This window comes from Anomaloglossus baeobatrachus, chromosome 6 (assembly GCF_048569485.1).
Source record: "Anomaloglossus baeobatrachus isolate aAnoBae1 chromosome 6, aAnoBae1.hap1, whole genome shotgun sequence".
Lineage (NCBI taxonomy): Eukaryota > Metazoa > Chordata > Amphibia > Anura > Aromobatidae > Anomaloglossus > Anomaloglossus baeobatrachus.
In genome coordinates this window covers 538,913,459-538,936,168 of record NC_134358.1, presented here as the reverse complement: position 1 = coordinate 538,936,168, position 22,710 = coordinate 538,913,459, and the positions used below count along the sequence as shown (strand labels likewise).

Below are 22,710 nucleotides of genomic sequence, written 5' to 3'. Positions count from 1 at the left end.
CACCTTCACAAGTGTAGATTAGGATTACGGGGATGGGGGGGGGGGCGGCGACCCTGGGGACCCTCTCACCAATCCTGAAGATGCTATGAAGTTCTGCTGCTTCATGAGAGGCTGGAAATGCTGTAGTGCAGATAAAAAAAAATGAGAAGGGGCCATTTCCTCAGGATTCAACAGGTTCTCAGACGTCAGACCCAGCGGTCATAAAGAGGGATTGATAGAGGGGATAGCTCGATAGAGGGGATAGCTCGATAGAGGGGATAGCTCGATAGAGGGGATAGCTCGATAGAGGGGATAGCTCGATAGAGGGGATAGATCGATCGATCTTAGGAATATACCATCACAATCTGAAAAAATAAAAAAATAAATCTACAAAAACCTGAAAGTGTGACCCCCCCCCCTTAATTCGATTAAGATGCAAATATACATTTTGTGGAAACATTAATGATATTAGACAATCCTCTTCTTTGTGCCCATATTAACAACTACGAGTTACTTCTAATCCTATAGATTGCACAAAATAAGGGAATTTTTCACATTTTTTCCCCCAACTTCACATAGAACTGAGAAGAAATATTACAGAAGTAGTTAATATACTTTACTATCCTTGTGTTCTTAACCAGTTTCAACATTGCTTAAAAGTTTCCTTTTATTTCTTCCCTCATTTATCTATTGGAACTTTAGCACAACAGTGCCCCCTACTGACAGCAAATCACAGTTCAAACAAACTAAACTGCTGAAGAGATGCATTTTTAACCCCTTCATATATTAGTTGTGGTGCCTATTGCACCAATTTAGCTACGGTTATAAAAAAAATATCAGCAAAGATAATAATAATAATAATGTTATATATATATATATATATATATATATACATACACACACACACACACACACACACACACACACACACACAGTGCCTTGTGAAAGTATTTGGCCCTCTTTGAATTTTTCAACCTTTTCCCACATTTCAGGCTTCAAACAAAGATACAAATTTTAATGTTATGGTCAAGAATCAACAACAAGTGGACACAATTGTGAAGTTGAACGAAATTTATTGCTTATTTTAAACTTTTGTAAAAAAAAATAAACTGAAAATTGGAGCGTGCAATATTATTCATCCCCTTTACTGTCAGTGCAGCAAACTCACTCCAGAAGTTGATTGAGGATCTCTGAATGATCCAATGTTGTCCTAAATGTCCTAAATGACTGATAATGATAAATATAAGCCCGTGTGTAATCAAGTCTCCATATAAATCCACCTCCTCGGTGATAGTCTCAGTTTTCTGTGTAAAGCACAGAGAGCATCATGAAGACCAAGGAACACAACAGACAGGTCTGTGATACTGTTGTGGAGAAGTTTAAAGCTGGATTTGGTTACAAAAAGATTTCCAAAACTTTAAACATCCCATGAAGCACTGTGCAAGCGATCATATTGATATGGAAGGAGTATCATACCACTGCAAATCTACCAAGACCCGGCCGTCCATCCAAACTTTCATCTCAACCAAGGAGACTGATCAGAGATGCAGCCAAGAGGCCCATGATCACTCTGGATGAACTGCAGAGATCTACAGCTGAGGTGCGAGAGTCCGTCCATAGGACAACAATCAGTCGTACACTGCACAAATCTGGCCTTTATGGAAGAGTGGCAAGAAGAAAGCCATTTCTCAAAGATATCCATAACAACGACACGTTTACAGTTTGCCACAAGCCACCTGGGAGACACACCAAACATGTGGAAGAAGGTGCTCTGGTCAGATGAAACCAAAAGCAAACTATTTGAGCACAATGCCAAACGATGTGTTTGGTGTAAACGCAACACAGCTCATCACCCTGAACACACCATCCCCACTGTCAAACATGGTGGTGGCAGCATCATGATTTGGGCCTGCTTTTCTTCAGCAGGGAAAGGGAAGATGGATAAAATTGATGGGAAGATGGATGGAGCCAAATACAGGATCATTCTTGAAGAAAAGCTGTTGGAGTCTGCAAAAGACCTGAGACTGGGACGGAGATTTGTCTTCCAACAAGACAATGATCCCAAACATAAAGCAAGATCTACAATGGAATGGTTCACAAATAAACGTATCCAGGTGTTAGAATGGCCAAGTCACAGTCCAGACCTGAATCCAATTGAGAATCTGTGGAAAGAGCTGAAAACTGCTGTTCACAAACGCCTCCATCCAACCTCACTCAGCTCCAGCTGTTTACAAAGGAAGAATGGGCGAGAATTTCAGTCTCTCCATGTGGAAAACTGATAGACACATACCCCAAGCGACTGCAGCTGGAATCGCCGCAAAAGGGGGCGCTACAAAGTATTAACTTAAAGGGGACGAATAATATTGCACGCCCCAATTTTCAGTTATTTATTTTTTTATAAAAGTTTAAAATAAGAATAAATTTCGTTCAACTTCACAATTGTGTCCACTTCTTATCTTTATGTTTGAAGCCTGAAATGTGGGAAAAGGTTGAAAAATTCAAGGGGGCCGAATACTTTCGCAAGGCATTATATATATATATATATATATATATATATATATATATATATATATATATATATATATATATATTATATATATAAAAATCTTAAATCAATAAACATCAAAAAGGTTGGAGTTTTAGGTTATTCCCATTCACTTCCAATTTTTGTTAAGCCAAATTTTGTAAACCAATTACAATGGACTGCATATGAGATCAAAATGGTCACACATCCAGAAAGGTAATTTGGCAGTGAAAATATAGGAGGCAAAATGAAAAGATTTTTTGTTTTATTGTAAGTGGTAAATCAGAATGGTCTCACATGTTCATTATAAATAAGATCCAATCATTAATTATGAACACTTCTAAAGTAAAGTATGTGAAAATCGGCTGCTCATGGGTGGGGCTATGCAAATCAGATTATACCGCCTTTGAGGAACTGAATAATTGTTTTTTTTCACTATAAAACGCAGCCTGTCATTGATGTTAAAGGGTTTGCCTAATCTCAAGAATTTATATCAACATGCTCTATTAGAGCAAACACATTTTATGTTGGGGGCCCACTTTTGGAGCCATAATGTATAACTTATTTCTGAAAGTAAAGGCAATAGCAGCTGTTGCTTTATTTTGGATGCAGTGACGCAAAAATATGAATAAATCTTCACTTATTTTGGAATTTTTTGAAAAGATTTAACAGTTTTACAGTGAGAGACCTATGGGTAGAGGTCACGCTAGGTACAGGGAAGTAGCAAGTGAATGGTGAAAGGGAAGGGGTCCCCTGTGTCTAAGGAAGGGGGAGGCGACTACCCCTGACCAAAACCTACAGCTGTCCCCTGGCTTCCCTCACCACTCTAGATAGGTTCCGCACCTATGCGCAGAGGCTGATACCTGACCCTGGAATAGGCTCTAGGTAGGGAATGGATGGGATGAGTGCTTAGTCAACCCCATTAAGCTCTTAAAAAAAAATAAATAAATAAAATAAAACACAGGGGAAAGCAAACAGATAAGTTATCTTCAGATGAGTCAGGGAGAGGAACTGCAACAACAACAAAGTTTGTCCATATGAATACAAGCCGACTGCTTGCACTGAAGACTTGTTAATGGGCATTAGACCAATCACCAATACAGAGGAAGGGGGTATATAAAAAGACAGAAAGGGAAGTGCTAGCAGCTGAAATGGTGAGGAAATCTGCAAGGTCCTAAAGAGAAAGGGATAAATCCCTAACAGTTAAAAAGGGAAAGTCAGAGAGAAGCTTGTGTGGCCAAACACTATGACCTTCTACTGCCGGAAACTACAGGACTGTGTCAAGTACGGCACACCCGTGACATTAGTATAATAACGTCCACAGCCTTAACATAGAGGCCAGGCTAAAGCAGCGGCACAATGTCCTCCTGATGATAATGACTTTCCTTCTATTAATTGGCTGTGCAATTTTTAGCTGAAGTGCAATGAAGGACATATGTTGTAGCAAATACATTACAGATCAGGTATTAATGGTGACTGCCGAGCACTAACAGCCAGAATCTCACCCGGCACGGCAATCAGTGGCCATTACTGTGCAGTCTGATGAGTGACAATATATTTTCCTAATTGCCGACTCTATGGACACAATGAATTAGTGAGAAAAATTATTTTTATCCCCTTGTGTCTTTGGTCACGTAAGGCAGGAGATTTCCCAGAATTCCCCCCCGGATCAGAACTCCGCGCACATATCGTCTTACCGTCAAGAGGACGTATTTATGCCAAATCCAGACAAACAGGGACAAACATGCGCGAGCTTAAATGCCACAAATCGCGAGGAGAGATGCTAATTTGACCTTAGAATAACAGTGCACTCGCCTCCGCCAGGAAGGATCAAGTCACGGAGAGCGCCATCCGCAGACAGTTAATTAATGCACTTTATTGGATTAGGTCAAAAATGTCTGAATCTCTGTTAATGTGAACCTGGACATCCAGGAACAAGCACAATGGCAGCTTATGTAATGTCTCCCGACAGGTGGAGAGCGGACGCTGCAAAACCGGCCACGGAAGAACAATAAGAAGGTGCATGACAGGAGGGACGGTGGCCTCAGAAAACCCCGGAGGACTTGGTCTTTTTAATTCTTCTTTAACCCCTGATGGACTGAACTGGATTTGGATTTTTTGTAGTTTTAAATCTTATCAACATTTTTATATGAAGATGAACTTTTCTAATTTTTTAGACTATGAAATTGTATAATGACCTGTTTTATTTATTGTTTTGCTTTACGGAGAATTATTACATCATTTTATACACACACAAGCTGTTTGAACTAGAAGAGCAGAATGCAGACACGGGGCCCGGGCCAGACACGGGGCCCGGGCAAGACACGGGGCCCGGGCCAGATACGGGGCCCGGGCCAGATACGGGGCCCGGGCCAGACACACAATTCTTCCCAATGACAGAAAACCAGCAGTAGCACAGTTCTCGCTCTTCAGCCTGACACTGATCGGTGCAGGGCAAGAGAGTTACCAAGACCTGCAGATCACTAAGGGTCCCGTCACACGTAGAGACGCACCAACGATCCCACCAGCGATCCGACCTGGCAGGGATAGTTGGTGCGTCGCTACATGGTCGCTGGTGAGCTGTCAATCAGGCAGATCTCACCAGCGACCAGCCATCAGCGACTCGTGTAACGATGCTGTGCTTGGTAACCAGGGTAAATATCGGGTAACTAAGCAAAGCGCTATGCTTGGTTACCCGATATTTACCCTGGTAACCAGCTCACACCGCTTACAGGCTGCCAGCACTAGCTCCCTGTATACGTAGCTAGGGTACACATCGGGTTACTAAGCAAAGACCTTTGCTTAGTTACCCGATATTTACCCTGGTTACCAGCGTACGCTGTTTACACAAAGTCGGTGCTTGTTGGTCTCCCGCCGTCAAACACGACGATGTGTGCTGCACAGCGGGAGACCAACGAGCAAAAAATGAACCAGAACAGTGTGTAACGATCAGCGATTTCAGAGCAGGGGCCAGGTCGCTGCTTAGTGTCATACACAGCGAGATCGCTGGTGAGGTCACTGGTACGTCACAAAACCTGTGACTCAGCAGCGATCTCGCTATGTGAGAAGTACCCCTTAGGCTGCAGGTCTTCACAAGCTGAAGGACATTCAAAAGGTCATGATCATTCACATGCCTGGAAGGAAAACTGTGCTAATGTATACAATAAGTGTGTGTGTATTGATGTAGCAGAGCTGCGTCTGTGTGTGTCAATGTAGCTGTGTGTGTGTGCGCGCTCATGTAGCACAATTTTGTAAGTGTACAAAGATGTGCGACTATATAGGAGAGTTCAGCAAATATGTAGCAGTTGTGTATGTATAGACAGCAGAGCCGAGTGTGTATTTAGTGTGCATGCAGCAGTGCTGTGTATATGTGTGCGCTGCAGAGAGTTACATAATGTGCGTGCTGTAAAGCTATATGTTTATAATACACATGTTGCAGAGAAATACCAACAATAGATCTATAACCTCCCTTTTTTTCTCCTAGTGCATTAAAGGGAATCTATCAGCAGGTTTTTGCTATGTGATCTGAGCTGAGAGCAGTATGATGTAGAGGCAGAGATCCTGATTCCAGCAATGCGTCACTTACTGCACAGTTTTGCAGTTTCAATAAAATCAGAGTTTTATCAGTCAGGCCCCCTTCACACGTCAGTGATTCTGGTACGTATGTGCTTTTTTTTTTTATACGTACCAGAATCACTGACATACGCAGACACATTGTAATCAATGGGTCTGCGTACACATCATTTTTCACCGAAAATGTCTCCGTGCAGCGTACACGCGTGTCCGTGATTCTCCACGAAGACAAGTCAGTTTTTTCCTGGCATCACTGGTGACCCACGGACCACACTATGGTGTGATCCGTGTGTGATCAGTGAAACACGTACCAGAAAAACACTGACATATCAAATAATAAAAGATTTTCAACTTACCTTTCCAGCGATTCGCGTGCCTGCTCCGCTCTCTGCAGCTCCTGCCCGGCTCATGAATATTCATGAAAGCAGGAACAGCAGACCCGGAAGTAGCTGCAGAGAGCGGTGGGCGGACGCTGCAGAGCCGAGAAGTTCAGCACCATGGACAGCACGAGCGAAGGCAGGTGATTAATGTCCATCTGCCATCACGGATCACGGAGGGACATGTGCGTGTTTTGCACGTCAGTGAAGAACGTCAGGGTTTCTCACTGACGTGTGAAACGGGCCTAAGAGATTATCGCTACAGGACTAAGAGTCTTGTGCCTGCTAGTTCAACCTTGCCCCAGCACTGATTAGCAGCTTATTGTCAATATACAGTACACACAGAACGCTGCCAATCAGTGGTGTGGGCGGTGTTACACATAGATCAGTATTCTGAGTTCTGCAGCAAAAAAACTGACAATCACAACTGCTGCACCCAGTAGACTAAGTGATACATATTGTGAATCAGGGTCACTGCCTCTACATCATGTTGCTGTCAGATTACATACAAAAACCTGCTGACGGATTCCCTTTAAAAATGAGTGCTGCTGACCCCTCCACTTCTTTACACCTCAGGGACATTTTAATTATTAGGAAATATGTCCAGGGGACAAGCCTGTGGATTTAAAGTTTTTCACTTCCATAAAAGCAGCGGTGACCATTCCTGAGCAAGTGAATGGTGCGGGAGTAAGAGATCAATAAGCAAAGGCCAAGGAGTACGGGGTAACTGTAGAGGACGAGCATCAGCTCTCACAAGAACTCATCTGTGCTCACAACTTAGTCAACTCAGACAATAATGCTAAACTAAAGCACACCGACACCGCCATACCTGTGCTGCCTCCGAGATATCGCCTGATCCAAGGAGCAATGTGAAGAAACCAAAACAGGGTCATATTAAGGCTATGTGCGCACGCTGCGTTTTTTTGACGCTGCGTTTGTGCGTTTTTGGACGATAAAAACGCACCTGCGTTGAAAAAACGCATCAAAAAACGCATGCGTTTTTACCACGATTTGGTGCGTTTTTGGCTGCGTTTTTGATCTCTGCGTTTTGCTGCGTTTTTCCAATGCATTGCATGGGGGGAAAACGCAGAAAAACGCAGGAAAGAACTGACATGTCCATTTTTTTTCAAGCTCAAAAACGCAGCTTAAAAAAAAAGTTGTGTGCGGACAGCAAAAATGAAAACTCATAGACTTTGCTGGGGAAGCAAAGTCATGCAGTTGAGGCCAAAAACGCACCCGAAAAATGCGCAAAAACGCCGCGAAAAACGCACTGTGCGCACATAGCCTAAAGAACAAACCAACCAACATTCCTTCATTCTCCAGAGCAGTGGCGCCACCATTGGGTGGACATTGGTAACACAGCCACATAAGATTATTATACAACCGCCAGATATGTAATAGAAGTCCCATCAGTGGGGTCCCTGCCTGGTAATACTACGTTTCCCCTGTTTGCTCTGGGCGGGGGGCTCTGTGCTATTTGCGACATACCCCATCATAATCAGTGATTTGCTGAAGACAGTGGGGGTCTCCAATGAGGCAACTCCATATTTCTCCCCATCTTGGGCTGGATGCCGCGCCCTACAGATTGTCAGCTCTTCAGCTGCCGGACACCTCGAGTCTGATACGTGCAAAGCACAAGATGCCGCTGGGAGACCCTATTAACCTTTTCCTATCCAATAAAATTTCCTGTCCTGCCTATTGAAATCTAACATATAAATGTGTGTGTGCGTGCGTGCGTGTCCACTAAAGGAATCCGCACCGTCGCATTTACAATCACGAAATTTTGCACAGACGCCTCATGGGACTCAGGGAATGTCATAGACTATATTTTGACCGGAAAATTTAACCCCGCGCTTTAGTTACTCTCCAAAAATCCTGCCTCCGTTAGAGTCAATGGGGCTAGAGGCCACAGTTTATTAACAGCTCTAATTGGTTGCTATAGGAACGAAAGACATTCATAGTATAACAAGCTTCTGTATGAGGTAATATGATGTCAGTGGGGAGACTGATAGAGAGACAGAGAGACAGAAAGACAGACGGGGAAAGAGGCAGACGGGGAAAGAGGCAGACGGGGAAAGAGGCAGACGGGGAAAGAGGCAGACGGGGAAAGAGGCAGACGGGGAAAGAGGCAGACGGGGAAAGAGGCAGACGGGGAAAGAGGCAGACGGGGAAAGAGGCAGACGGGGAAAGAGGCAGACGGGGAAAGAGGCAGACGGGGAAAGAGGCAGACGGGGAAAGAGGCAGACGGGGAAAGAGGCAGACGGGGAAAGAGGCAGACGGGGAAAGAGGCAGACGGGGAAAGAGGCAGACGGGGAAAGAGGCAGAGATAGAGACAGGCATACACCGAGATAGAGAGAGAGAGACAGACTGATACAGAGACAGACAGAAAGATAAACACAGAGACACAGACACAGACCGACACAGAGACTGGGAGAGAGACCGTTAGTATCCCGGGCAACGCCGGATACTACAGCTAGTCCTATTAAAATTGAGAAAAAACGTCAAAACAGAATTTTGCAATATGAATGAATTTTGTAAAATAAATCAACAGGAAATAAATTTATTCACATGTGAATGATAATGCATATGAATTATTGATGTCCCCTGCCAGGGAACAAAGGAACGTAACAGAATTTTTTGAATGTCCCCCCCTGGGGGGACTCAGGATAGGAAAAGGTTAAATCTCAGAAAATGAGCCAATGCCATGTAGAAAATAACGGACTGGTACTTACTGGTCAGCTTGTTATGGCTGAGAATCAGCTGGGTGATGTTCGACAGCGAAACTGGAAGAGAAAAGAAGGCGCCATGAGAACCAAAATATATTACAATCAATCATATCCGTATAGAGGATATAGTCAAGAAATGGATCAAAAATAAACTAGACCAAAAAAAATGTGAGACTAAAGCACAAAAAAAAAAAATCCCAAAAAGTGGTTTTAAAGCGGACTGGTGCATTCATAGAGAACCTGCAGAAAAGCCTCTTTCCGCCAATTCGTGCAGAGAAAGCAAGCCCTGCGCCCACTAACTGTAACCCATCTCAGCACTTCTGGGGCTGGAGGAGGATTATACTTGAGAACAGGCAGTGGATAGGAAGATAAAATATTAATACAAAATACTAAAAGGCAAAGTGGGCAAAGTTATGGCAGGGGGCGAGTAAAATACGCGACAAGACTTGATATGTCGGACTCATGGAGAACAAGCTTACTGTATGTCTAAAGAAACTGGCCAAGTTAAGTAAAAGGATTCCCATTGGTAGCAGAACTGCAAAAATAATTAAATCTATACATGGCTGCAGATATCAATGGTCTCAGTTGTCTCAAGTCTAATAGGTCTGAGTGATTGGCTGCAGCGGTATACGAGCCATGATGTCTGCAGCCAATGTAAACAGTATACCAGCGGGGAGAATCTGGGACAAGGCGCGGAAATCGAGGGTGAAATATGATAGAGATTATATATATATATATATATTTATTTACACACACACACACACACACACACACACACACACACACACACACACACACATATATGTATATATATACACACACACACACACACACACACACACACTATATGGCAGTATCAGTGTATGCTGGTAGCTTTTTATTTAAACTGGTTGGCCCCATTCTGAAACACCCCCCCCCCCCCATGTGCTCAGTCAATTGTAAGATCAACTGTGCTTTACTCAGCCCTCCCGGTCCAGACGCTGTGTCAGTATCTGCTGCTTGGATGCAGCTCTGACATTAGGTCAATAGCGCTGCAGCCAATCACTGAACTCAGTGTGCCTTCTACAATGCTAGAGCCACTGAGCTCAGTGATTGGCTGCAGCGCTGCAGCCAAGCAATATAGACCACAGCAGTGGCAGAGATTCAGATATGGACTGGGGATATATAAGTAAAATACAGTTTATTTTACAGCAAAATGAGCATATGGGAAACATTTACTGAAATAAGGACCCCTGAAACGTGAGGAGAACTGCTTTTTTACAAAAATAAAGCAGTTACATTACTATATGTTGGACATTCAGGCCGTGAGACCCCTACTGATCGTTAGATTGAAAGGGTTTGTGTGCTTTGTCAACAGCCTGTGCCTTTCTGACTCAGCTTAGAGGGGTTGTCTAATTTTCTATGATCCGCTGCACACCGCTCCTCTGCCCCCCGGCTTCCTGCTTGCCGGTGGTGGGTGTACTCCGGATGAGTGAACATTTGGGCAGGAGGTACAATCCTACCACAGGTCTGCACTGTGCACCCTCCAGTGCTACTAGAAGAATCAGCTTTTCCTCTGCAGCACCGGAGAAGACGGCGGAACATAAACTGATCACATTCAGGGAGCTTCAGAGCTGCACTTTCTAGATGTACAGAAAACAGCTTGCGTGCACTCCTTGCCTATGAAACAAGCCACCCTTAGGTGGCCGGTAACCTAGGAAAAGAGCAATAAACCACAGACTTAAAATGGTATTCCTATCTCCAAAATCCTATCCTAATTTTCAGTAGGAATAAATATTAATAAAAAATAATAATAGTAATATATAATAAATATAATATAGTTCTCCTGATTAGCCATGTCTTTTACCTCATGTGCAGGGCATTCCAACAGTTTAGGTATCCATGGTCACAACTAACTGTCATTATAGGAGTGGCCATAACCATGAATAACTAAGCTGCTGCAATGCCCTGCACATGAGGTAAGAGACATGGCTATATCAGAACTATACTATTGAGATAGGATCTTGAAGATGGGCATATCCCTTTAACAATCCCTCCCTTCTTAATAACGGAGAGGGTTATCAAGAAGAAGGAAATTTCAAAGTTGTTGGGGGGTTTTTTTAGAAGCATTTTTCAAATTTAACCAATATTGAACATGAAACAACTCTTTAAATTAACGGAAATGAAGATGAGTTTTCGGCGCTGTTTATGTCCCTGAGGCTCTGGTCGCCACAGGGTGCTGCACCTCAGTAAAGGTGTGGTATTCCTCTTATGGAAGGGGGAGGGGGGTTAACCATCGGTGTCACCATATTTCATCTCACATACATTCAGGTGCGCCATTCTACAGAGCTTGGCGTCTCCGGGTCGCACAGAGCATCATCTTATTTCGTAAAAGAGATTTCCAGAGAAAGAAGCAGCAGTGCAATATTAATACACTCACTTCACACTACATGCATATATACACAGATTAGATTAAAAAAAAAAAAATATTCATGGGAGGGTTTTAAAGAGTTATTTACTGCTGGGTGACCCCATATTAATGAGCCCGGGGTGTTAAAAAATAAATATTAATGTCTCAAACCAATGCCACTTCTCCATACTCAATGAGGTATCCCCCACCACACTTCTGGCATTATTTGGCGTGGTGTCACATGGCTGCGGATAGTCCAAATTTTGATCATAGGTGTGAATGAAATGTGGAGGCTCCTAGGGATATGCCGTCACTTAGGGTCTGCATTTTCACACTTAGGCTGTGTGCACACGTTGCGTTTTTTACCGCGGAAACGCTGCATTTAGCACCGCAGCGTTTCAGTGGCAAATTGCATGCGTTCAGCTTTCCCAGCAAAGTGTATCAGAAAGCCGAAAAATCAGTGCACACGCTGCGTTTCTAAATGCAGCGTTTTGGATGCCAAAAATCGGTGCGGAAAGAAAAGCAGCATGTCACTTTTTTTATGCGTTGTGGCTGCGTTCTCTCCCCCATTGAATCAATGATGTGGGTCAGAACGCAGCTACACCGCAGTGAGCTGCTTTTTTGTTGCGGTCCGCGGGCTTTGTCGGCATGCCAGAACGCAGGCATTTACCTGGAAGTGAGGTCAAGAGGTTTCCTGTTGACCTCACTTCCTGGCAAAGTTCAGGAAAGCCCCCGGTGTCGCCAAAGTGCCCGCCCCGACCCCCAACCCCGCTCCCGAAAAGCCAACATGGCCGCGGGCACAGTAGCGCACCGGCCGCAACCTACTCCTATGATTTCTGTCGCATGTACCTTGAGACATGCGACAGAAAAATGCCCCCCAGGCCCTGCCAGGTCACCCCCTATTCCCCCCGGTATTCCCCCTTACCTGTCCGGTCGCAGCGCTGATCCCCCGCGGCCCCCTCCTCCTTCACAGCAGACGCCGGTCAGTGCGGTCGCATGAGCAGAGCAGCTGACAGCCAGCACTGTGTTCAGAGAACTGTGCTGGCTGCTCGGCAGTCTGCAGCTGTGACCCGGGGAGAGTGGGTGCAGATTTTTGGCACCCACTCTCCTCAAATAGAGGGTCTGCCCTCCTAGAAAATGGGGGATACGTTTCCTGAACGTGCCCCCATATTCTAGAAGGTCCAGAGCCGACGTGGGACGTCCAAATGGATTTCTGCGGACCCAATTTTTTCAAATTTTTTTATTAAATTGGTGAACGAGGGAATGATTTGGGGAGTGTTTTTTCTAATAAAATTTTTTCTGCTTTTGTTTACTGTCAATTAGTTATGTCTGGTATCTGATAGACGCCGTGACATCACTAATTGCTGGGCTTGATGCCAGGTGACATTACACATCTGGTATCAACCCCATTTATTACCCCGTTTGCCAACGCACCAGGGCGCGGGATGAGTTGGGGCGAAGCGCCAGGATTGGCGCATCTAATGGATGCGCCACTTCTGGGGCGGCTGCGGCCTGTTATTTTTAGGTTTGGAAGAGTCCAATAACCATGGCTCTTCCCACCCTGAGAATACCAGACCCCAGCTGTCAGCTTCACCTTGGCTGGTGATCTAATTTGGGGGGACCCCACGTTATTTTTTTTTTAATTCTTTATTTATAAATAAAAAAAAAAAGCCTGGGGAGCCCTCCAAATTGATCACCAGACAAGATGAAGCTGCCAGCTGTGGTTTGCAGGCTACAGCTGTCTGCTTTACCCTGACTGGCTATCAAAAAAAGAGAATTTTGTTTACTTACCGTAAATTCTTTTTCTTATAGTTCCGTCATGGGAGACCCAGACCATGGGTGTATAGCTACTGCCCCCGGAGGACACACAAAGTTACTACACTCAAAACGTGTAGCTCCTCCCTCCTAGCATATACACCCCCTGCTAGCCAGTTCTAGCCAGTTTAGTGCAAAAGCTGAAGGAGGACATCCACCCACAAGAAGAGAGAGTAAAATCCGGAAGAACCGGAACCTCTGTCTACAACAATAACAGCCGGTGAAGACACACGGAACAAGAAACCTGCCAACAGGCAATAGGGAGGGTGCTGGGTCTCCCATGACGGAACTATAAGAAAAAGAATTTACGGTAAGTAAACAAAATTCTCTTTTTCTTTATCGTTCCTATGGGAGACCCAGACCATGGGACGTTCAAAAGCAGTCCATGGGTGGGAATAAACAGACAACTGAGAAGCAGGCAAACCTAACTTCACAAATGGGCGACAGACGCTGGAAAGATGCGTCTGCCCAAGCCCGCGTCTGCCAAAGCATGAGCATGCCTTGGGTAGTGCTTCGAAAAAGTATGCAGACTAATTCGAGCTGCAGTCTGACAGACCTACTGAGCCGTAACCTGGTGCCTGAAAGCCCAAAAAGGCGCCGACAGGTCTGATCAAATGTGCTCTGATCCCCGGCGGGGAAGGCACTTGAGTACACTTGTAGGTCTCCGAAATGGCCGACCTAAGCCAACGAACCAGGGTCGGCTTAGATGCCGAGAGACCGCTACGCTGACTAGCAGTCAGCACCAGAGAGAGGTGCACCGCCTAATAACGGCGGTGCGAGACACATAGATCCGGAGCGCCCGCACCAGATCCAGGATATGCAACGCTTCCTCAAGCGATGAACAGGAGCCGGACAAAAGGAAGGCAGGAAAATTGCCCCGGATAAGGTGGAAGCAGTAACCACCTTAGGGAAAAAAGTCCGGAGTCGGAGACCACCTTGTCTTGATGCAAAGACCAAAAAAAGGGGGTGACTCCGAGAGAGTGCAGCCAGAACTCTCTGGCGGGAAAATATAGCCACTAGAAAGACTACTTTCTGTGAAAGATGAAACAAAGAAACCTCCCCAAGAGGCGCAAAGGGAGGTTTCCGGGAACCGGGAGGACCGGATTAAGGTCCCAGGGCTCCATAGGCCGCCGGAAAGGCGGAATGATGTGAGATGCGCCCTTAAAGGAGCGCACCGGAGCCAGCCGGACGATACGCCGCTGGCACATACTGACAGAGCCGAGACCTGTCCCTTAATGAGGGATAGTCCTAGCTGTAGACCGGACTGTGGAAGGGACAGGAGGGTCGGCAAGGCCAAAAAGGTCAAAGGACACTTTGGAGCTCGAGTCATAGCGGAGATGACTTCAGGAAGGATACCAGAAGTCGCCAAGATCCGGGACTCAAGAGCTACGCCGTCAATCTGAGAATCCAGAATTCTGACGGAAAAAACTGACCTTTTGAGAAAAGGTCTGGACGGTCCGGAAGATGCCAAGGCAACCCAACGGACAGAAGGAGCAGGTCAGAGTACGAAGCCTGCCTGGGTCAGTCTGGAGTATGAGAATGACCCGACGGCCCTCTTTACTGATCTTGCGCAGGACTCTGGACAAGAGGTAGAGGGTAAAATACGTAAAGAGACGAAGCTGGGGTCAAACATGAACCAGTGTGTCTACCGCAAAACCTGAGGATTGTGGACCACGGTTGGACAGCTGAAATAGTCTGCCTCGCAGTTTTCACATCTAGGATGTGGGCTGCGGATACGGTGGACTAGGAGTCCCTTGTCCACTGAAGAATGTTGAGCCGCCAAGATTGCCAGGCGGCTGAGTGTCCCGCCCTGGAAGCTGATGTAGGAAAAACGCTGTCACGTTGTCCGACTGGACTCGAATGTGCCTAGCCGCCAACAGATGGTGAAGGCTTAGAGAGCTAGAATACAGCTCTGATTTCCAGCACATTGATCCAGAGGGCTGATTCGGACAGAGTCCAAGCGCCCTGCGCTCCACGGTGGAGATATACTGCTCCCAAGGCGGATAGACTAGCATCCTGGTGAGGCTCACCCGGGACGGGGCCAGGAAGGAGCGCTCCTGAGACAGAGTGGCCGAAGCCACCACTGAAACGAGCCTCTGGTCAGTGGCGAAGCCACCACCCCGTGGGAGGAGGGAGTTCGCTTGTACAGCGGAAAACATCCAATCTCAGAGGACGCAGGAGAAACTGGGCAAGGAATCGCTTCCATTGATGCCACCGTCTGACCAGCACCTATATATGGTGTCTGATAGAACGACGCCGACCGCCAGCGGAGGGACTACTGATCGACTAAGAGCAGCTTCACAAGTGCCGATAGAGACTCGAATTGCGTCCCTGAGAACCTCTGGTTCGAAGTCAGAGTGGACTTGGGCAGAAAGACAAGCCACCCGAATAGGTTAGAGTGGCGAGAGTGAGCGAAGCACTCTGCTAAGAGTCAGCACTGGATGAAGCCCCGACAAGAAGGCCGTCCAGGGCAAAAGATCACTGCCAATCCCTAGGGGTGCAGGACCCTAATCACAGCTGCCCCAATGAGAATACTCGAGGGGCCGTGGCTAACCCCAAGGGAAGAGCCACGAATTGGACCACTCCGATTGTCAAAACGTAGTCAACGCTGGTGTGAAACTGCGATTGACCCCTGCAGATAGGCATCTCTGATGCCGATGGCTGCTAGGGAATCTCCTTGGGTTCTTGATTGATCCGGTGAAAAACACACGGAACAAGACCGAGACTCCATGTGAAAACGCCACACCTGACTATGCTTGAAAAGCTAAAGATCCAGGTCGGAAGGCACCGCCCTCTTCGGGGACTAGGAATAGATTTAAGCAAAAATCTCAGAACCGTTCCCAGTCGGGAACCGGTACAATTACTCCATTGGTCTGCAAGAAATGCCACGGCCTGTGAGAAGGCGGCGGCCTTGGAGCCGGGAGGAGTTGACAGAAAAAATCTGTTTGGCGGATGGACAGAATTCCATCCTGTAGCCATGGGAGATATAATCCCGCCCCCACTGAACGGAGACGTGTTAGAACCATACGTCGCCAAGTGGAGAGAGCCTGCCACCGACCAAGGAGGTTGTTGGCGTGGCTAGATAGCTCGGAGGAAGCTGGCTCAGTGGCAGCATCTCCTGCGGTCTTCTGAAGACGCAGCTTCGAGCCATTTGGTTCTATGAACCTAGGCCGAGCTAGAGGACGATCAGATGGAGGAACGGAAACCACCGAAACCTCAACTGATTCCTGCCCTGGACAGGTTCCCTGGTTTAGGATTGTGGCGAGGAAGCACACTCCCCGCCAAGAGCTTCCTTAATTTCACCCAGCTTGGTTCCGGGGAAACTGGGCCCACCAAGGGGGAGCCCAGCCAGGAACCTCCATAGAGGCATCTGCCTTCCAATTTCGAAGCCACAGGAGCCTGCGAATAGCGAGGAAGGTAGCCCAGACCACCGCCGTGCGGCGTCTAGCATGGCAGACCTGGCAGAGGATGAAAAGACTGAAGTCTGGAGTTCAGGCAACCGTTTTGGGCATAGAGTCCCTGTGAGAGAATGCATCTCCTCCAGAGAAGCAGAGAAGTTACAAAAAACCGCACTGCTGTAAGCTGAGGAGAACAAGCTCCTGCCGTTCCCATACCGACTTGGCCCAAAGGACAACCGGGCGGACCGCAGAACCTTAAGTGAGGAGCCATCAGCCACTGACATAACGGTCCGGGCTGAGCCACCTGAAGTGAATGAGCCCACTTCTTGACCACCATGGGTGGACAGGGGAAACACAGTCCTCAGAAACACGCTTCATCTCAGAGCGGAGTGAGGTCCAGTACAAAATTAATGTACGGTAGAATCCTATAGAGGTGCCGTCAGCCACTGATACAACTAACCGGGCAGTCTAGACCGGAGTGGCTACCCTCTCTGAAGGGAGGGGGAGACAGGCAGCAGAACCCCGCTGTGGGGTCTGCAGGATAGGCTGTGGGCTTGGACGCAGCGGCCTGAAAACTGGAGTGGTTAAGTAACACACTCCTTGACCTGCTAAAGGTAAACTGTGCCTTTCTGCCAGCGGGGAATACTCCCCTGATCAGGCGGACACAAGAATAATGGACGCAAGCCAATCATTCGCATCTGCGTCACCTACGGATGGATCAATGTACATAAAGTAGCGTCCGTGTCCGCGGTAGAGACATCTTCCTCGTCCGGTGAATCAGCTCGTAATCGGAGCTGCGGGACGGGGAGGACAGGGGACCCTGCGTCTCCCTGTCAGGAGAACGGGGTCTGAGCCCAGAAGGAGAGTCCCTTGTGAGCTTGGCCGAGCGAGCAGAAAACGCCCTGAGAGGGGAACTGCATGCTCAGCAGATGCCGGGACAGCCGACCCCTGGAAATAGGAATCCTATGGGGGTCAGCCACCAAAACCGGAGCAGCTGGAGGGACCATTAATGAGCCCCCATGCTGAGGGGCCACAGTGGTTAGGAGCTCGGTATAGCCGTACGAGACTACCTGCAGTGGATAATAAAGAAACAGCCTGCAGCCTCGCTCTGTGAGACATGCTGCAGAGGTGGGGGCTCTGTCCAGCATGGGTAGAATACCCAAGACAGGGGTTCAGCCTGGGGGGACTCCCACCTAAGAACCATTACAGTGTGCCGGTTCAGGCAATATGAGGTTACATGCAGCACATGTAGAACCTTGTAGCTTAGCTGCTAGAGTGAGACATGCTGCTGAGGAGGAGATTCTATGATAAAGAATTAACTCCTTCAGCATGCCTGAGAGTGTCATGCTGCTGAGGAGGAGATTCTATGATAAAGAATTAACTCCTTCAGAATGCCTGAGAGTGTATAAAAAGTGCACAACCAGGGGTTGTGACTTATCAGGCCATATTATGAGTGCCCTCCGGATTCCAAGCCTGGACCCTCAGCCAGTATTCCCTCCCTGTGCTGCAGGGCAGCCAGCGCCGACCAGTGTACTAAGACGCTGGAAAATGGCGCCAGAGTGAGGGGGGGAGGCGGGGGTTAACCCAGGAGCGGGAATCGGAGGGCGAAGGAGATGTACAGGGGAGGGAATCATCACCTCAAAACGGAGCGTCTTCCCCTGTGCAGAGCGGCCGGCGGGCGGCTCTGCAGCGTCCCCCTGCATGCCTGACATGCAGGGGAACGAAACGAAACTAGGCCGCGGCTGAAGCCGGGGCCTAAAGTTATGCATGCGGCCGAAAATCAGGCCTCATCGGCGCGGTTCTCAGTAAAAACTGTGGAACCGGCCGGAAACACAGTAAACAAAGCAGCATTATTCAGCAATCACTGTCCCCCCCAATAAAAGTGCCCCACATGCAGAAAGACCCTCTGAATAAACGTCTCTATACTTAGCTTTGAGACGCAGGGTCCAGTCCCTGGGTGGGGTGGGGGTCAGTGCTCCGTCCAGCAGGGTCCTGCACAAGGGCTGCGGATGGAGGCCAGTCTCCTGCAAGGCAGTGAGAACCGTGTTGGCTCCCACTTCAAATCAGAGCCCCTAAGGGATGTTGAAGGAGCGCGGCATGAAGGGCTCCTGCCCTGAAGTCAACCTTAACAGCACTGCCGCCAGGGGAGTGTGAAGGGACATGCCGGGGGTCCAGTGGACCCGCTTTTCTTCCAAATCTTTGTAAAAAATGAAAAATCAAAAAGGGATGCATGTGTGTGTGTGGATCCTCCTGACACAAAGCAAGAAACTGGCTAGAACTGGCTAGCAGGGGGTGTATATGCTAGGAGGGAGGAGCTACACGTTTTGAGTGTAGTAACTTTGTGTGTCCTCCGGGGGCAGTAGCTATACACCCATGGTCTGGGTCTCCCATAGGAACGATAAAGAAATAGGGGGGACCCCACGCCATTTTTTACATTTTTTTTTTTTTATAAATACTAAGCTAGGCACCCTTTAGTGCCACATGAAAGGTACTAAAGGTGCCAGCTTAGAATATGCAGGCGGGGGTGGGACGTTATATATATTTGACATCCATTCATCCATTGACGCTTTTTTGGCTGTGTACCCACAATCAGGTTTTGCAGTGGTTTGGGCGCTGAGTGTTTTCCCTGCGTCCATAATGCTGCGTTGTGCAGTAGAAGCACAGTGGAAGGATTTTTGGAGATCCCATGCCCACTGTGCTTCTTTTCTCCGCAGCATAAACTGACCGGTGGCGTGGCTTCCCGAGCCTCAGCATGTCAATTTATGCTGTGGAGACGCGAGTGCTCTCTGCAGGTAAAATAGAGCTAAAGTCCACAGCAGCCTGAACCCAAATCGTGGGCATGGCCAGCTGCGTTCTCCGGTGGACAACACTCACATCTCTGCAGGAAGGCTGACACTGTGTACTAGATGCCGTGTCGCTGGATCACGGCCACATAGCCTAACAGTGAGAATATTGTTGCTACAGCAGCATTTTGGGTGAAGTAGCTGTGGATTCAAAATGCTTAATATACTCCTGAATAAAATCCTTGAGGGGTGCAGATTCCAAAATGGGGTCACTTGTGGGGGTTTTCTGACGTATAGGTACCCAAGAGGCCCTGCTAATGTGACATGGTGCGCGAAGTTTATTTCAACTTTTCCAAAATTCAAATGGTGCTCCTTCCATTCCAAGCCCTCCCATTTATCCAAACAGAATGTGGAGAAGGAAATGACATCACAGGTTTTTTTTTCCAAAGGTCTGTGTTCAACCAACTTTATTAACACTGACAAGTCTTAAAAAAACGCACCTAAAAAAACGCATGAAAAACGCATGCGTTTTCGATGCGTTTTTCTCAAAAAGCATTGTTTACAATTCTCCCCTCTGCCAGAGGGTGCGTTTTTTTCCGCGCTGAAAAAAAAAGCAACGTGTGCACATAGCCTGTTTTTTTGTAGCAGAGACTCTCTAATGCTCAATCAAAACCTTTGTGTTTTATATTTTTTATGGACATTTGCCAGTTTTTACTATGAAAACGCAGAACCCCCCCGCAAACACTCAGTATAAACATGAACGGGGATGAATGGCGAACACCTAAGCGTTCTGGATTGTGCAGCAGACCCCCGATATAAGGGTGCGTGCCCACTATCAATGTTTGCAGCATTTTGGACGCAGCATGCTTCAGCTGCATCCAAAACGCTGCGTTGTACAGTACAAGCACAGTGGACGGGATTTCTAAAAATCTCCTGCCCAATGTGCGTGTGCGACCCGCAGCAAACACGGACCTGCGGTGCGGCTTTCCAGACCGCAGCATGTCAATTCTTTGCTGCTGAGTGGCATTCGTCCTCTGTAGGGTGAATACAAGCGAGAGACCACAGCGCCCCGGACCCTGATCATGGGTACAAGCAGCTGCGGTCTCCTGTGGAGGAGACGTGCGGCCCCTCAGGTCATGACCCGCTGTGTCCAGGACGCAGTGAGTCCTCTTCGTGGGCACATACCCTTAGCATTCTGGGTTGTGTGACGTTTCACAATAGTGGGGGCCGCTGATCTGACCAGACCCCAGAAATACTCACACAGGCCGGGGACGTCCAGCATGTTACCGATGCCTCGGTCAGACATGTCCACATCTGGGATGTTCTTCTCCCGACTGTCCTCCACAATCTTCTTCAGTGACTTGGACATTCTGATCTCTAAATAAAAGGAAACAAATAATAATTGTAATTCAGCAGCACAAGTCCCAGCAAGTGCAGCCTCTACTCATCATCCTGACAGCTGTAGCTCCACCAAATACAGTTCTTCTATAACCCTGGATCTATGGGAATCATGTACCCTGCTTATTAGCTCCAGAGAATAAAGGACCCCAAAGTTACACCCCAGATGCCGGCACACACCCTGCAGGAAGGGCCCGGGGCTGTAAAATTACTCACAGTCCTAATAAGGCAAATTCCACCCGTGTAATCCCGCACAGAGAGTGTGGAACGCTGGAAGAACCATCAGCCAATGGGAGCGCTGGGATCAGCAACGTTCTAATGACTGAAACCAATCAGAAACTATAGAACGCAGCGGCAGCCAATCACAGCCCGGCAGAAGAGTGACGGCTACAATGTAGCAGCTGCACTGGAGGAAGTGCTTCAGCGGCGGCGCCTTGTTTTGCTTCCGCCCTGCAGATAATGTGTCCGGGGGTCTACAATGCGGTGCGGTTTTCTCTTGCCACCAGCTGTTAATATCGCGCCTGATGCTGTGGGTCTGCATTGTGCTGTAGTTGGGACTTTTTGCTTATTTTGCAAGAGCTTAAGTTCGTTCTCCTTTAAGAAGGTCTGCTCACTGACATGAAAGAGGGTTTGGGGAGTCAAAGCAAATCAAGGGGTTACAAAAGAATATTAACCCCTTAACTCTGGGTAGATTTTTCATTTGTGTGCTCTCACACCTTTCCCCCCACTTTCAAGATGTGTAATTTTCTTATTTTTCGATTAACAGACATATGAAGTGATTCACAACCCCTGTAAGATTCTAGCAATAATGCAAATATTATTTTTTTTAATTTTATTTGTACAAGGGAGAAAAAAATTCAGACATTTGTAAAGGAAAAATGCACCCCTTTTTTATTTATCCATCAATGGAGCTTTGTGAGAGCTGATTTTTTTTCTTCTTTGTGCTGTGTCAAACAATATTATTGATCCCATAGTAAAGTAGATAAATAACCTTAATTACAACTTATTCCACTTTTGTTAGGATATGTGTTTTAAAAAATACAACAGTTATGGCATTTTGATATATATATATATATATATATATATATATATATTATAAAAATGTTTTGTTTTTTTTTTAAATAAAAAAAAAATATTTGGTGTTGTCAGGTTTGTAAAAGTCTAGACTTTTAAAAACACAACACCAAATATTTCTTTTTTTATTTTAAAAAACAACTTTATTTTTGATAATGGGGGAAAGGAGGGTGATGTTTGAATGTCGCTTTTATTTTTTTTCAGGTTTTTAAAAACTTATTTTTTAAATTCACTTAGAGGACTTGACCTTGTGATCGTTTATATCCATTTTTAGTGAAAATCTCAGTTTCCTTTTGTAGTTCAGCATTTAGTGGAGCTTTACAGGACCCACACCGTAGCATTCGGGGTCTTTAGAAGTTACTAGCTGCCATAGTAATCTATTGGAGCTTGCTTCTGGCTAGATCCAAATCATTATTTAATATATGGAGTGGGCACACACCTCTACCTGCGCTCTATGATGGACAGATCTGCTTAGTGGTCAATGGGATCCTGATGTGACCGGCAACTTCCCTCGATGCGACCGCCTTAACAAAAATTGACCACCAGTTGACTGGACATGTGATTTTATTCACCTGTGGTCTTCTCAGAACAGCATGTAACCAGAACAATATGTGAAGGGGATTTGCCAACTGCTCATTTCAGTAGCCGAGCCATCTACCTGCCTCGTCACAGCC

General features: G+C 46.8%; 1 protein-coding gene across 3 annotated transcripts in view; it reads right to left on the bottom strand.

Moving 5' to 3' along the window:
* RSU1 (Ras suppressor protein 1) overlaps positions 1-21,263 on the bottom strand; it is a 195,889-nt gene extending 174,626 nt beyond the window's left edge. Inside the window, exons 1-3 of one of the 3 annotated variants that reach the window (XM_075316817.1) lie at positions 21,179-21,263; positions 20,825-20,941; positions 9,186-9,236 (exon numbers count right to left, since the gene is read on the bottom strand). In XM_075316817.1, coding sequence (XP_075172932.1) covers positions 9,186-9,236; positions 20,825-20,933 — 160 coding nt within the window. In that variant the 5' untranslated portion in view covers positions 20,934-20,941; positions 21,179-21,263. The other 2 variants (XM_075316818.1, XM_075316819.1) reach the window with 2 other exon arrangements.
* Between the last annotated feature and the right edge of the window lie 1,447 nt (positions 21,264-22,710).